Source organism: Mus pahari, chromosome 21, assembly GCF_900095145.1.
Source record: "Mus pahari chromosome 21, PAHARI_EIJ_v1.1, whole genome shotgun sequence".
Classification (NCBI taxonomy): domain Eukaryota; kingdom Metazoa; phylum Chordata; class Mammalia; order Rodentia; family Muridae; genus Mus; species Mus pahari.
The window spans coordinates 2574660-2590305 of record NC_034610.1 but is presented as its reverse complement, the minus strand read 5'-3'; the positions used below and the strand labels follow the sequence as shown (position 1 = coordinate 2590305).

Here is a 15646-nt window from a genome sequence, read left to right as displayed (position 1 = left end):
ACTTTGTAGACCAGGCTGGCCTCGAACTCAGAAATCCGCCTGCCTCTGCCTCCTGAGTGCTGGGATTAAAGGCGTGCGCCACCACGCCTGGCTGGGATTTTCTTAAAAGCTAGGAACTGACTGCTTTTTGTTGAATGAAGGTTGGATCATCACTGGCCTTGGCTCTGTGTTCGCTGTCCTGAGATGTTCTGAAGCTCTGGATAGGATATTTCAGCTCTGCTGTGGTTTGGGTCTTAAATGGTCCTGAAAGGCTGTGTCCTAAGGACCTGTTCCCCAGCTTATAGAGCTGTTGGGAAGTGGTGGGACAGAAAACAGCTCCATGGTGGGGGTGCGCCCCTGAAGGATATGGGGGGCCCTGGCTCCTCCTTGTCTCTTTGCTTCTTGGCCATGCTGAGGTAGGCATCTTTGCCCCACCACACTCTGCTATTATGTTCTGCTTTGCTGAAGGTCTGAAAGCAACAGAGTCAAATGACCATGGGCCGAGCCTTGGAAACCATGAGCCTACAAGTCTTCTCTCATAGGCATCTCATGTCCTTGCCACAACAAAAAAGGTGGGGTCACTGGTCTCCAAGATTCCTTTCTGTACGACTGAATAGGGTGGGCAGTTTGGATCATTATTTTTCTCAAAGCTTGTTTTATAGCTTGATTAGAAATTTTTTTTTATTGCAACCCGATTCATCATTTTTTCTCACATAAGCAAAGCAATCCATGTTTCCTATTGCAGTTCTAGTGTTATTCATTCCATCTGATAGGAAGATTACGGTCTGGACCACTAAATCAATGCCTGTAAGAATGCTTAGGTGGGAAGACTGGAGATGGTCTTGGAGGGAAAGATTTCTGTGTCTCCTGCTAGGGCTAGGCTGAGCCAAGAATCGGGAGCGGTTTACAAGAGTTGGGTGGGGCTAAGTCCTCCAGACTGATCATGATTTATAAATGATTATTCTTTATATAAGCAGGCTACACAGGAATTCCCCCTAACTTTATTTCTTAAAGGAAAGCCTCAAAAAATCCTTGCCGGGCGTGGTGGCGCACGCCTTTAGTTCCAGCATTCGGGAGGCAGAGGCAGGTGGATTTCTGAGTTCGAGGCCAGCCTGGTCTAAAAAGTGAGCTCCAGGACAGCCAGGACTATACAGAGAAACCCTGTCTCGAAAAACAAAAAAAAAAAAAAAAAAAAAAAATCCTTAAAATCCTACATACTCATGGAGCGCTCCCTGGTAACCCCCACCGTCTCTGTGTCCAGGAGGTGGCAGGTTTGTGACGGACCTGTAACTCTCAGCCATCCCCCTTACTTGGTCTGTGTCCGAGTCTCACTCATGAGCATCCTGAACTTGCAGTGACTATGTGGCCTTGTCCCAGCCCGATGTCCTACCCACCTACTTCCTGGTTCACTGCTGTGGAGTGTTTCAGCATCCCAGTGACAGGCAGATCATTCTTGGTGCCTCCTAGCGGCTTGTGTGCACTCACCGACTCTTACAAACATCGCTGAGCGTTTACTGTAGTTCCACTAGCCACTATGTGTTAGAGAAAAGGAGGTCGGTTCTGGTTTGTTTAAAGGGAAAAATGGAAATTTCCCTTGTTTCCTCTTTTAGAAAAAGCACAGCCTTCCACTTCAGCTCTGAAAGCAGCAGCTTCCTCATGACAGGCAGGAGTGATGGACGAGAAGGGCCAAGGAAGACTTTTGGTCATACATATCATCCTGGTGAGGAGTAAAGAAACGCAATGGAAGCCTCAGCCCCTGCCTTTCACAGTGAGGACCCGCAGATTCACCAGCCCAGGCAGGGGAAACCCACACTCTCCTTCCTGAAGAGGCAGCGTCCAGTGGATTGTAGGAAGTACCAAACCTCAGCTAGGCTGCTTTGTCCAGGAGGCACAAGGTTCCTTTTACAGGGGGCCCTGTGCAGTACAGGAGGAGGGCAGAGGAGACGGGCACAGAGACCCACACGAGCGTGCTATGAACCTGAATGGTTATGTGTGTCATAAAGAGACTCTTTCTTCACATTTACCCTGGCATGTTTTGGGATTAGATATTATTGCTCGTATCACGGAGAGGGTCTTGCTGGGGCCTCAGCCCAATCTGAGTTTATTACAGGGACATGAAGGGTCCTACCTGGAATATCAATGAGCATGAGGTTAGAGCAATCGTTGGTGGCCCCTGAAGCTGTCTGCTCCGTGTAGATCAGCTAGCTGCCAGGCTGACCTAAGAAATTAATCAAATCTCCACCCACAGACTAGATCACAATCAGAAAACACAGATGCCACAAACAGATATGTTTGCCCACGAGATTTCTCAAAAACGGGATTAAGAACAGCGTCTGTCTGCTGTCTTCATCCTTCCCAGAGTGTGAGAGGGAAAGGGGAGCCGGGTCAGGTCTGTGTTAGCATTTAGGCGTTCTCTAGGGAGCGGAGCATAGGTGGGGAAAAGCAAAGCCTGCAAACAGAGACATCAAGTGCATGCCGGAGGGTTTTCCCCCCACTAAATATGGGGATAAGGTTATCGGTCTCTGGGACACTCAGTTCCCCCTTTCCCTTGCCAACAGAACCCCAAGATTTGCGGTAGTCATGTGCTCAGTGAAAACATATGCCCCAGCTTCATGTTTGGCCTGGAGTGGTCATGGGAGTTCACTTTAATCATGGAGCAGTCCGGCTGGGGGTGGGGGAGGGGTGGGGGTGGAGGTGGGGCTCTGGGAGCGCGCTCTCTCAAGGAAGCAGGCTCCTGGCCTTAGCTCTTCTTCCTGGAATGCGGCTTTGATGCTAGAGATGCAGGGCCTGTCTTGTGACCATGAACTGACTACAGGAATAAAAGCCAGTCTAAGAAAAGCAGAATGGAGACAGATGGAACTCGTTACCTGCACCGACAAGGGCACACTGACCGTTATTTGCCTGTCTCTGTACTTACACTGCACAACTGAGAAAATAGCTAATTTTCTAAGTCAAATAGAATTTAGGCTTTAAAAAAAAAATCCAGTAGCCAAACATAATTGCTATCTGCTTTTGTTGGGGGTTGGAGGGTATGGATGAGGAAGAGTGGGCACGGGTGAGTGGTTGGGGTGGGGCTGGGTTTCTGCATTGCTCTATAGTTGTTTCTCAGTGGAAACACTGACACCCATAGCTTAAAGAAAGCTGATTTTCCTAGCAGCTGGGTACCATCAGATCCCCATCTCATGCCTTGAGAGAGGGTTTACACAGCATTCATATGTGGTAGTTATCTGCGAGAAAACGACTCAGCAGTTCATTGACTATTTCAGTGAAAACTTACCAAGAGAAGTAGGGAACACCGGAAGGAGGGAAGGGAAGGGAAGTGTGGGGGGTGAGGCATTTGAGAAGGTGAAGGGCTTGTGTATAGAGCGTGTAGGCCAGGGAACTAAGAAGAAAAGGAGAGGGAGAGGAATGATGGGTGAACTAGACTTCAGGAAATAGTCAAGAGAATGATATGAGCTAAACCGGAAAGCAGCAAACAGCGCCATGTAGACAGAGCTCCAGAACAAGGGTAGGGGACTGTGGGGAATGAAAATGTATTCAGAGTTCTCGTCCTTTTGGATAAGAATGTGGTAATTTCCCACAACTGATGCATTTGGTGAAAAAAACCCAAACAAACAAACAAAAAAACCAACCCATAATCATCAATTTAATTTAGTCTCAGCTTCAGAATGGCTTTGAGGTATTGATTAGGAAATATACCCAATGTTATTTCTCTTTATGCTCTCCTTCCTTGAAGAACTCAGTGAGCTGAAGAGGTCCTGGTATAGACGAGAGCAGAAACCCCCTGTTGGAAAGACACAATCCATATCCTGCCAATGAGCTCCAGCCTGAAGCCATGGCTGGGAGGCAGCTGGTTTAAGGCCCCAAGAGGATGCTGGGTAGGCTCAGCTCTGAATGGAACAGGTGCTGAGGCTGGATGGGCGAGTTCTTCGAAGCCCTTGAAAGGTTCCATTCCGGCTTACTCCTGGAGATGCCACCAAGCCCTGTACCCCGGACACCCACTACAACTTGGATACATTCATTTCTTGCTTTTGGTCTAGAGAAGGCCCAGGTCTAGGGTGTGGAGCCTGCTAAGGCTTACCCACCAAGGGCTTGGTGTCACATGGCTTGCACAATGGAGTTTGTACCTTGTTTTGCAGTTGTGTGCAGCACCTCACACCTTATGTCAGTGTCCCTGGCTGACACAGGCAAGGACGTAACAGACTTGGTGGGGTGGGTAGTTCTGAGAGACGCACTGGGTGGGAACTGGTAGCTGGCACTCTGCTGCCTCAGGATGGGATATAACATCGTTCTCCCAGGCTGAACAATCACATCCAAAGCTGGAATGAACATTTTTCCAGTGGGCACAGCGTGGCACTGTGCTGACTGCCCCTGGCATAGAATGGCATGTCAGCCTGTCTGCTCAGAAGCAGGCTATCAGCCATCATCACCCTTCTCAGATCTGGACCAGGGTGCTCTGGCTAAATCCAATTTCCAAGTACTCGAGAGGCTTATGGTCTCTGGTGGGAGAATGAGAAGCAGATGAAACTTTACCCACTCCCAGCCCGTGTGTGTGTGTGTGTGTGTGTGTGTGTGTGTGTGCATGTGTGTGTGTGTGTTAATGGCCCAAACCTTAATAGCATAGTAAAATATTTATCTTATTTTTTTTTTTCTAGCTAGCAGCCAATCGATTGCTAACTCTCTCGAAGCATTTAGAATGCCAAGGCCCACTCAGCCATACCAGATGGACCCAGTTAATGGAAAATGCAGTCCACTCACCTCTCTGGACGGTGTCCCTCCCCCCACCACTGAAGCCGGGGGGGGGGGTAAGAGCACAGTCACTTATTCCTGAATAGGAAGAGAGGGTTGTGACATTCTGTGGACTTTATACTTTCAGTTGTTTTAGCCACTTGTCTCATTCATGTTCTACACACTCTGACCCTGAATCGTCTTCATTCATTTTTACCAAGCTCCCCAAACCCCCATTTGAAAAAATGGTGCCACGTATGTATGGAGGATGGGGTTAGAACAGGGTAAGTGATAATAAGTATATTTGTCCCTCAGTGTCCTTAAGGGATTATTTCCAGAGTCCCATGGAAGGTCCCATCTATGGATGCTCAGGTCTCTTAGTAAAACTGAACAATGTTTGCATATAGAACACACAAACATCCTTCTGTGGGTATTGTCTCATCTCTAGGAGATTTATACCTAACACAATGCAGGGCAATTGAATAATATTTAGGGAACCTGACACGGAAAGACAGACACACAGCTCAGTGTAGATACCCTCCCCTCAAATATTTTCATGGTTGGTTGAATCCACAGTTGAAAGGGAAGATGGAGGGGCAACTATATTCAGTGACTTATGGTTGGTTCTTGGAATTTTTTAAATGGGGCTGTTGGAAAGGGGGGCTGGTCTCAGGAAATTGGCAACCACTATATTAGGGGTATCGGGAATGATAGGGCTCTATAAAGACTAGCTTCCCCACCCCACCCCAAGGGGTTGAAACTGGGAAAAGACCAGACCCCACTCGGGTCCAGGGTAAGGAGCAGGATGTGGTTGACAAGGTGTAGGAGGGACTTTGTGGGCCTCTGCTCATAGGTGGAGCATTTGACGGTGTGTGGTTGTGTAAGAACAATTCTGTCTTAAATTACAAATAATTAGGTAGAAAACTTAAAAAAAAATGGCTACATACAATTCACCTTCTCCAACTTCTACACTGCCACAGGGCATAACAGTAAAGGTGACTCGGAAATGTCACAAGGAAGACATAAGCAGCCACTTTTCAGCATGACGATTGTCTGACCTGAAAGGAATTGGTTTTAGCCCCAGTAAAATTGTCTCTGTTGCATTAATGAGACCTGTACCTGATGCTCAGTCACAAAGTGCTCTGTGGATTTGCCATTGGATGTGGAGCTGGGAATGAAGGTTGCAGAGCGCTGGTGAGTTTTCTGCAGCTCCTCCCAGATAGTCTGGCTCCTTAAAGATGCTGGCTCTCTAAAATGCCAGGTGACCAGATGGAGTGAAGCCGCCATCTTCTTTTTGTCTCCCATGTGTGATCTATGTGACCTCAGCTCCAGGGTGGGGCTGGTGTTGCCTCCTGAGGAGCATGAGGCATGCCTATGAGGTCTGCAGCACCCCAACATCACATGGAACCGAGAAGACAGCCAGATAACACCCCTTCTCCTGCGTACCCCTCCCTCCACCTACTACACATAACTGCTATGGGGGTGGCTCTTAGTTCAGAGCAAATCCCCATAAACCTGTATTAAAAACAGATCAGGAAGGTGGGTGCTAAGGGCCGAGGACTGTTAGCAAGCTCAGCTCCCATCTAAGAAGCCGAACCATAACTCACAACCCGAAGATCTGAACTTTGGCTGTTTTGAATTATTCCTTACCAGAGATAATGTGAACAAATAAGTAACTACATGCAAGCTGTTGACAACTGTATACAGCTCAAGAAAATAACAGAGGAGTCATTTTATTGGCTGTCCACAGGAAGGTCATCACACAGGAGGCGAGGACTGCCCCATGGTGGCACAATACGACACCCATCTAAGCATTGACAGAGGGTTAAAATGTCTGTCCAGGGCAGGATGGACCCTAGGTGCCCTCTGCAGCAGGGGATGTCCCCCTCCCCAGTAACCCTCTTCATCAGGAAATGCCCATCCTCATACAGCTAAGTCCAGTAAGTCACGAAGGATGGCATCGCCCATCCGGTTCGGTCTGTCACACTGGAAAGTATCATAAGATTAAAAAGAAGGAAATCGGAGAGAAAGCTTTTCTTCTGGAATACCACCGCTGTAACACAGACTGTAGTGTGGCATGCAATCCCATGTCTGGCCGGCTATTCCCTTTGGGACTTTTGTTTCGTTTTGTTTTAATGAGCAAATGGAACAGCGGGTCGATTTCAATTAGTAGCTGTAACATTAGGTCCAATTTCAGTCTGGCCACCAGTGTCGAACTTTCCTCGTGTCTGTCCCAAGAGCAGCCGACAGAGGGCGCTGCATCCACGCAGCCTCTTTTAATTCCAGGCTCCTCCCATTGAGGGAGTCTCCCCTCGGCGGTCCACTCTGCAGATTCCAAACAAAACGTCCTCTTGGCTATGTCTAGTAATTGTTTTTGTTTGTCACCTGTGGTCCCCAGGGGTGGCCATGCAGGTCACACGGAGCTGAGCTTTACCAAACCCCTCACGGAATCTTCGTGCAGGGAGTCTTGGCTGGCCAGACCCAACATGTGCATGGTACGGCTGTGTGCTAGAGGGCTGCCTGCCCCCAGCATCCTTGGCGGTGAGGGTGCCTCATCTGGGGTCAGAAACTGATGGCCCCCATGCTCATCCTTCAGGGGCATAATGTCTGAGAGTGTGGCTTCCGTGGCAAGGTTGGGCATGGAGGAGGGTGGTGTGGGCTGGCCCAGCGTCAGGCTAGCACATGGGGTACCCAGGCCGGGTTTCCCGGGCATATGCAGCTCTTCGCTGGTGAGGCTGGGTTCGCTCTGAAGCAGGGGCGTGGCTGCGGCCTGCAAAACGAATTTAGTGCTCTGAATGCACTGGTCTTGGTCGCACTGGAGAGCAGCAGCAGGAACCAGCAAGGGAAAGGTAGAGAGGAGATGGAAAAGGAGAGGGTGGGATGGGGGAGGGTAGGTGAGGGAGAAGAGAAACCATTAGTATCTTGTCAGTAAGGCAGAGGAAAGGAGCAGACATCAGGAGAGACCCCAGAACATGACACATACACACTTGTGGGGCAGAATAAAGTACTCTGGTGAGCAGGCCCCCTCTGTGGGCCTCCAGGGTGCAATATTAGCTACATTATAATCCCTATGCCCTTTATTCCAGACTTAAAGGATGTATGTCATTTATAGGCAATCCCAGAAAAGGGTCACAGGATTTCCCACCCACAGCAATAGAGACCACAGCTTCTTGTAGTTTGAGAACTTCAGTTTCTGTGTATTTGTATGTGATGTGCAAGCAAGTATGTATGCATGTGTACATGTAGTGTGTGTGTGTGTGTGTGTGTGTGCTCATGTGTGCATGTACTCACATGTATGGAGGCTGAAATCAGGTGTCTTCCTTTATGGCTTATGTACTGAGCAGCTAGTCTATTAGCCAGCTTGCTCCGGAGACCTCTTTCTGTCTCCTGTGTGCTGTGACGACAGGTGGGTCATGTCACATGGCAGTGAGACATACTGTATTTCTAAGTGGGATGGGGATCCCTGTTGCTCTGCCAACCCTGGCTTTGAAGTGTATAGAACCTTCAGAACAAGCAGAGACACTGCACAGATGTGAGAATCCTGAACTCCATCCTGCTCAGAGCCCCACAGTAGGCTCAGAAGCAGCTTTACAGAACAAGGACGAGACACAAGCATGCTTCCTCTCTTTACATAGAAAGGACCCTAAGGCACACAGGGCTGGGGTTGGGGCTCCTCAAGACATCAGACCTAGATGGATCAAGTGCATGAAGCTGTTTTTTTTTTTTTTTTAAGCAAACCAACCACTACCACATGATGTGTAAATATTGGTTTTACTTGGCTTAGAAGTCCCTGAGTTTTAAGTCACTACCAAACTACATACTAATAGCCCTGTTATTGCCAATAGGCACAACCAGACGTGCCTCTCATCATTGGCAGCCCCTGGGAACACATACAAGGAAGCCCTGATGGGAGAGGAACAGTCTGAGGTTGCAGATCTCTATCTCATGCCCCGGTGTGCGCACCCTTCCCAGAGCATGCCCTTTGCAAGTTCTCCACCCTGTCCATGAGCCTAGAAGAGAAGGCTGAGGCCCCAAGGAGTTGGTAATTTATTAGAAGTTTAAAGCCCTTGACTCCAGGCTGGAGCCAGACTCAAAGGGAAAGCTCCAGCAGAGGATGAAGACAGCCTTGGGGATGGGGAATCGGGTCTCACCCAGCCAATGGAATGTCAAAGAAACATGGAGGTGGAGAGGAGGGCTGGGGGGAGCGAGGAGGAGGGGGACAGAATGAGGAGCTGCTAGTCAAAGGGATGAGAAGACCGGGAAAAGAAGCTGGAACGGCTGTTGGTTAAACTCCATGAGCCACTAACGTATACATTGTCCAGCCTCCCAAATCATCCCCCGCCCCACACCAGAGCGATCAGGGGAGCATTAGAGAAGCACCCTCATCTTCCAGGGCAGCAGGACTGTACCCAGGCACCACTGGCTTCTTTGCATAGCCCACAAGCTTGGCCCTGACGGGGCAGCCTCATTGATTCAACATCTGCTTCCAGGATATCAGGCTCAGAGAGCTACGTTGTAAGACTGTTCTGTGACAATCACCATTTAAGATTCCTGCTGGCAGAGACATCCTGGCTCCTCAGCTTATGAAAGCTTAGGAAAGCTAGCTTAGGAAAGCTAGGCACGGCGCCACAGGTACCCTGCAAATGAACCTGGGCAGGTCGGAAGGCTCCAGCTGGGAAACCAGTGGCCTTTTCTGGTTGACAGATTCTTGCTGTCACCAGGTACAGTCAGGGGTCTTGTTCGTGTCCACACCACCCGCCATCACGAAAGAAGGAGCACACTGCTTGTCCCTGTTGACCTGAAGTAAATAAATCCTTCATATTGGAAACTAACTAGCAAATTCTATCTGAGGGACCAGCCCACGTCTTCTGATTGGTTCTTACAGACTCCCAGGAAAAAGAAGTGCTGGGACCGCATGTGCAGCCACCATACCCTGTCACTTAGTGTTCTGAAGCCCCCCCCCCCCATCGCTGGCCCATTCTCATCCCCAGTCATTTCCCCATCTGAGCCAGACAGCAGAGCTTATGGGTACCCGACAGGACCTTCTTAAACAATGTGGTTGCCAGTGTGGGCGTTGGTGTGGCTTCTGTGATGTGTGGTAACAAACACTACTTTGCTGACTTAAACAGCTAGCCCAGGCCTGGGGTGGGGGTGGGGGTGGGGGTTGGGGGTTGGGGTGGGGGTGGGAACCATGAACCCAGGGGCACCATGAAGCGCTGGGTCTCTTGCTGGCACTGTTCACTTCCAAGGTCTCGCTCTTTGCAGCTGAGTGTTCCCCTCCCAGAAGCCCTCTGCAGCAGTGCAGCCCCCACACCCGTGTCCCCTCCTGCAGTTCACCCTTCGGTGGCTTGCCAAGAGCAGAGCAAGCGCAGTGTCACTGTCACCGGCTGGATGAAAAGGCTTTAGAGATTTCCGTGGTGACGCTGGGCGCCATCTGGCCTGGGGAAAGGCTCAGCTGGTGAAGGTTTGTTGTGCAAACACTGGGACCTGAGTATGGTTCCCAAAAACCCATGTTAAAAAAAATAAATAAAGCCAGGCATGGCAGCAGATATCTGCAAACCCAAAGCTGGGAAGGCAGACACGGGGGGGGGGGGNCCCCAGGGCTCACTGGCCAGCCAGCCCAGATGACTTTTTGAGTTCCAGGCCAGTGAGAGACTCTCAGAAAAGAAGGTAGGCGGTGCTGGTCAAATAGCACCCAAGGTTGACCTCTGGTCTCCTCATTCACCTCTGCCCCAACCTACCTTACACTCACATCTGCATATACATGGATACACACACACACACACACACACAAACACACACACACACCTGCATAAAGTCACCCCGAAGTCTTTCCAAGTGTCTATTTTAACCCTGACTTCTACGTACATTTGTTTTAACACCTTAATGGCTGGGTAGGCATAGCTGTGGGCGCTCTCTGGCTATAGGACCTATGTGCAAACGCCTCATGAACTCCCCCCCCCCCTGGCCTCTCCTAGGTTTATGAGGTTCTGACGAGCATAGGTTTGAAACTGTGAACCTAAGGGCTGAGAAATCCTGCAGCCTTGGAAAGCCACCTGACTCATGCAAATGGACTTCTGGAAGACACTGCCCAAATCTGTTCTAATGATTGGAACAAGGGACAGGGTGGGGTCTTATCAGTTTCTAAGCACAGGCTCTGTACACTGGAATTTATAATTCCATACTGTAAGTCTATAAATAGTGTCTGCAGCAAACGTCTCCTTAGAACAATGAAATCAAATGAATCAGGATTATGCAGGGCTATAATTGTACTTTACACACACACACACCACACAAATACACACCACACACACACACACACACACACACACACACACACACACACTTTTTCAGGTCAGAATTTTAAAATATTTGTCATACTGTTCAAATTCTAAGGGTGATGATTGTATGAACTCTCATGGTTGTGGATCCTCTTTGAGAACATTATGGTTTGGAAAACAGCCAGTGCTCTCAGGGTTGCTACAGAGATGCCCAATAAAAATATCCTCACACCCTTTTGCTTGTTTGACCTTTGCTTCTAATTTCTAGTTCCTCTTGTTGATTAAAAAAGGTTTTAAAGATTACATTTATTATTATTATTATTATTATTTTAGTTTTTTGAGACAGGGTTTCTCTGTGCAGTCCTGGCTGTCCTGGAACTCACTCTGTAGACCTCAGAAATCCACCTGCCTCTGCCTCCCAAGTGCTGGGATTAAAGGTGTGCGCCACCACCGCCCAGCAAAAGTTACATTTATTTACCTGTGGTAAATGTGCATGTGTGTGCGCATGCCTGTGTGTGCATGTGTATGTGCGTGTGTGTGTGCATGCCTGTGTGTGCATGTGTGTGTGCGTGTGCATGTGTGTGTATGCCTGTGTGTGCATGTGTGTGTGCGTGTGTGTACGCATGCCTGTGTGTGCATGTGTGTGTGCATGTGTGTGCGCATGCCTGTGTGTGCATGTGTGTGTGCATGTGTGTGCATGTGTGTGCGCATGCCTGTGTGTGCATGTGTGTGCGCATGCCTGTGTGTGCATGTGTGTGTGCGCGCGCGTGTGCACATGCATGTGGAAGTTAGAGGATAATGTTCGGAAGTCCGTGCTCCCCTTCCACCCTGTGGACTCGCGGGCTTAAACTCAAGTTTGTCGGGCTTGGCTGCAAGTGTTTTTAACCCGTAAGCCATCTTCAAGCCCCCATCCTTAAAGCTGTTTCTATTTAATTTTCTTTCTGTCTGTTACTGCACCCTATTTGCTCTCCCTCCACATTTCTCCTCGATGCCTTCCTTTACTACTTGTGTTTCTGGTTGCTTTCTCTTTTTCTTCTCATCTTCCAGTCTCCTCTTTCTCACCCGTCACTCTGCTTTCCGCTTTAGGTTTTGTTTTGTTTTGTTTTGGTTTTTGTTGTTGTTTTGTTTTTTTAGGACTTTTAACCTTCAACCAGTAGAGGGCGCTATCACCACTTTCCTTTTTCTCTGAATTTGGTGGCCCTGCTTCTAAAGTGTACTTGAATTTATCTCCCTTGTTATGTAATCTTAAGAGGAAAAGGCTAAGCCTCCATTTATGATGGTGATAGTTCATCTAGATGAATACCACATGGAAGAAACCAACATTTTCATTTTCAAAACAATCCTTTTAAAGAATCCATATTAATTGATCTATTGTATATGATTCTATCGGATATAATTGGTTTTTGTTGTTTTGGGTTTGTTGTTGTTGTTGTTGTTTTAGATTTAAAATTCGTCAGCTATTGAATGGGGCCAGAGTAGAAGCTGGCTCTGTATGTGTGTCTACCCGCAGACTTTTGTGTCTTGAGTGCTGGGGCTTTTGCTCTGAGTCATAGCCTGTGTTTCTAAAGAAATGTATGGTTGCAGATGTTGCAATGCCACACAGTAGGTGAGTATTTTGTGCTTCAGTCTGAAACCACGAAGGGCTATGGGGTTGGCTCAGTGGGTGAAGGTGTTTGTGGTCAAGCCTGAAGACCTGAATTCCCTCTCCAGTCTCACGTGATAGAAGGAGCGAGCTGACTCCCGAGATACCCTTGGATTTCCACGCATGTACACTGAATGCATGAGTGCACACACATACACATACACATGCGCGCGCACACACACACATCCCATAAGTAAATAAATGCAAAACAGAGAAAACCTTTTTAAAAAGCCATAAAAACCTCAAAACCTCAAAGAGACCATTTACTTTCAGTTTCTGTAGATTTGGGGGTAAAACTTGAGACCCATTCTATTCTGGCTGACGCCTTGTCTGAAAGTCCGCATTTTTGAAAAGCTATGAATTTTCTATGCAGTCTGTAGACACGTTTACAATAGTTTAGATTTCTCATGGCTTTTGCTCTAATTCTGTCAAAAGGACTCAAGCTGGGCGGGGCTTATTTCTGCTCGGCTGTAAAGCTCTGTCTCTGGCCTCATGGCCACTTATGGGCACGCATTGATAGACAGACTACCCTGTCTTCCGGAGTCCACCTGGAATGCAGATTTAGGTTAAGAGGATTGATCTGGCCTTTTCAGGTTCTATGAGGAGACCTCATTTAACAGCAGAACTGTTGCCCCTGTCTTACTTGATATCAGATTAAGGGCAGTGTTAGTTTCCCATTCCTCTGACGAAAATTCCTGAGTGAATCAATTTAAAAAGAGGAAAGATTTATTGGGGCTCTCAGCTTCAACCCATGGTCACTTGGCTCTGTGGCTTTGGGGCTGCAGAGAGACAGTATGTTATGATGGGGGGGGGGGAGACCTACTTACTTCATGATAGGCAAAATGCAAACAGAAAGGGGCTGGATTCCCAAGATCCCTGTCCAAGGCATTCTCTCAATAATTGTTCTTCACCTAGAACCTTCCTCTTTAAGATTTCACCACCTCCCAACAGGTGGGACCCAGGCCTTGGACATTTCAGATTTGAACTCTAAAGGGGAGGATATCAAATATTAAGTAATACTAAGTTATTTTTAAAAATCCCCAAATATACACTGTGTCATCTTTACCTTTTTCGAATATTAAGTAATACTAAGTTATTTTTTAAAATCCCCCAAGTATACAGTATCATTTTTACCTTTAACAAATGTTCCCAGAGGGGTCTCTGTAGCTACAGCCTTCAAATATAAATATGTATATAAATATAAATATGTATTCTACTTCTGATGCTACCCTGAGCATCGGTTGTCTGCTGATCTACTATTCACATCCCACTTGCAGGAGATCCTAAGTTATTGGTGACTTTGCCCACGTCTGAGAGTGAATAGACCTCCTGGGTACTTAGACCCACTCCCCTACAGCTATCCACTCATTCCTTCTGATACAGAGTATCTGAGTGCTCACGTGAGGCCCGGCAGTATCTATTCCCTAGAACACTGCTCCTTTGTCTATGCTAATTTCCCCACTGCAGAGGAATTGCTATCTTGACCAGGATACCAGTTCTACAGTAAACTATAGGAACAAATATGACTAAACATCCCCCTTTCCTTCCTTGGAGGCTCCTTTTTTTTTTCCTTCAATTTTTATTAGGTATTTACTCCATTTACATTTCAAATGCTATCACCAAAGTCCCCTATACCCTACCCACCCCCACTCCCCTACCCACCCACTCTCCCTTCTTGGCCCTGGCCTTCCCCTGTGCTGGGGCATATAAAGTTAGCAAGACCAAGGGGCCTCTCTTCCCAATGATGACTGACTAGACCATCTTCTGCTACATATGCAGCTAGAGACATGAGCTCTGAGGGTACTGGTTAGTTCATATTGTTGTTCTACCTACAGGGTTGAGGACCCCTTCAGCTCCTTGGGTACTTTCTCTAGCTCCTCTACTGGGGGCCCTGTGTTCCATCTGATAGCTGACGGTGAACATCCACTTCTGTGTTTGCCAGGCACACATGAGACAGCTATATCAGGGTCCTTTCAGCAAAATCTTGATGGCATATGCAATAGTGTCTGCGTTTGGTGGTTGATTATGGGATGGACCCCTGGGTGGGGCAGTTTTTGGATGGTCCATGCTTTTGTCTCAGCTCCAAACTTTGTCTCTGTAACCCCTTCCATGGGAGTTTTGTTCCCAATTCTAAGAAGGGGCGAAGTGTCCACATTTTGGTCTTCGTTCTTCTTGAGTTTCATGTATTTTACAAATTGTATCTTGGGTATCCTAGGTTTCTGGGCTAATATCCACTTATCAGTGAGTACATATTATGTGAGTTCTTTTGTGATTGGGTTACCCCTTGGAGGCTCCTTTAAGGTTATGGGCACTGGAAATGGTTTTGGTCACAGTGACTGTGGTGATTTGAATATGACATGTCCCCCAGAGCCAAGGGTATATGAACACTTGGTTTCCAGCTGGTGGCAATGTTGTGGAACCTTTATCAAGGGGTCACTTGCTGGAGGAAGTGCATCCCTGGGGTTGGGCTTTGAGAGTTTGTGGCCTCTCTTTGCTTCTAGTTTGCTCTCTCAGCTTCCTGCTCTGGCTTCCTGCTGCTTTATCTCCCCACAATTATGGACTCTCCCTCCAGAACCACAAGCCCAAATAAACCCTCCCTTCTGTAAGTCCGTTTTGGTCGCGACATTTTATCACAACAACAGGGAAGTAACCAATACAGAAATCACCTCATAATCACCTCAAAGTCAGCACTGATTACTGGGAGAGTAGGGTAGTGAAAACATGGCTCTGGGCACGGGGGAGAATCTGCTGTCTCGTGTCCTTGCCTCATAGAGAAAAGACTTCTGCTCTTGGGAGTAGACAAGAACTGGGTGGGTATACACTCTGAGTATGAAAAGGACCAGAATAACATGGTGACAAGTGTTGTAAGCAGACTGTGTATGATGGTGAATTCTGAGGAAGAGAGGCTTGTAGGGTAACTTCTAGCATTTGATCCCAGCGTGGCAGCTCTGCTGAGTGGAAAAAAAAAATAGAGGTCAGGTGTGAGGATGCTAGTGGCAGGATCTGTGAGGTCAGA

At 47.8% G+C, this 15646-nt stretch overlaps 1 protein-coding gene across 3 annotated transcripts in view; it reads right to left on the bottom strand.

Moving 5' to 3' along the window:
* Positions 1–6387: 6387 nt before the first annotated feature.
* Zdhhc14 (zinc finger DHHC-type containing 14) overlaps positions 6388–15646 on the bottom strand; it is a 261329-nt gene continuing 252070 nt past the window's right edge. For 2 of the 3 annotated variants that reach the window (XM_021221200.2, XM_029532868.1), the window contains exon 9: positions 6388–7522. In XM_021221200.2, coding sequence (XP_021076859.1) covers positions 7121–7522 — 402 coding nt within the window. In that variant the 3' untranslated portion in view covers positions 6388–7120. The remainder of the gene's footprint in view (positions 7523–15646) is intronic. The other variant, XM_021221201.2, reaches the window with a different exon arrangement.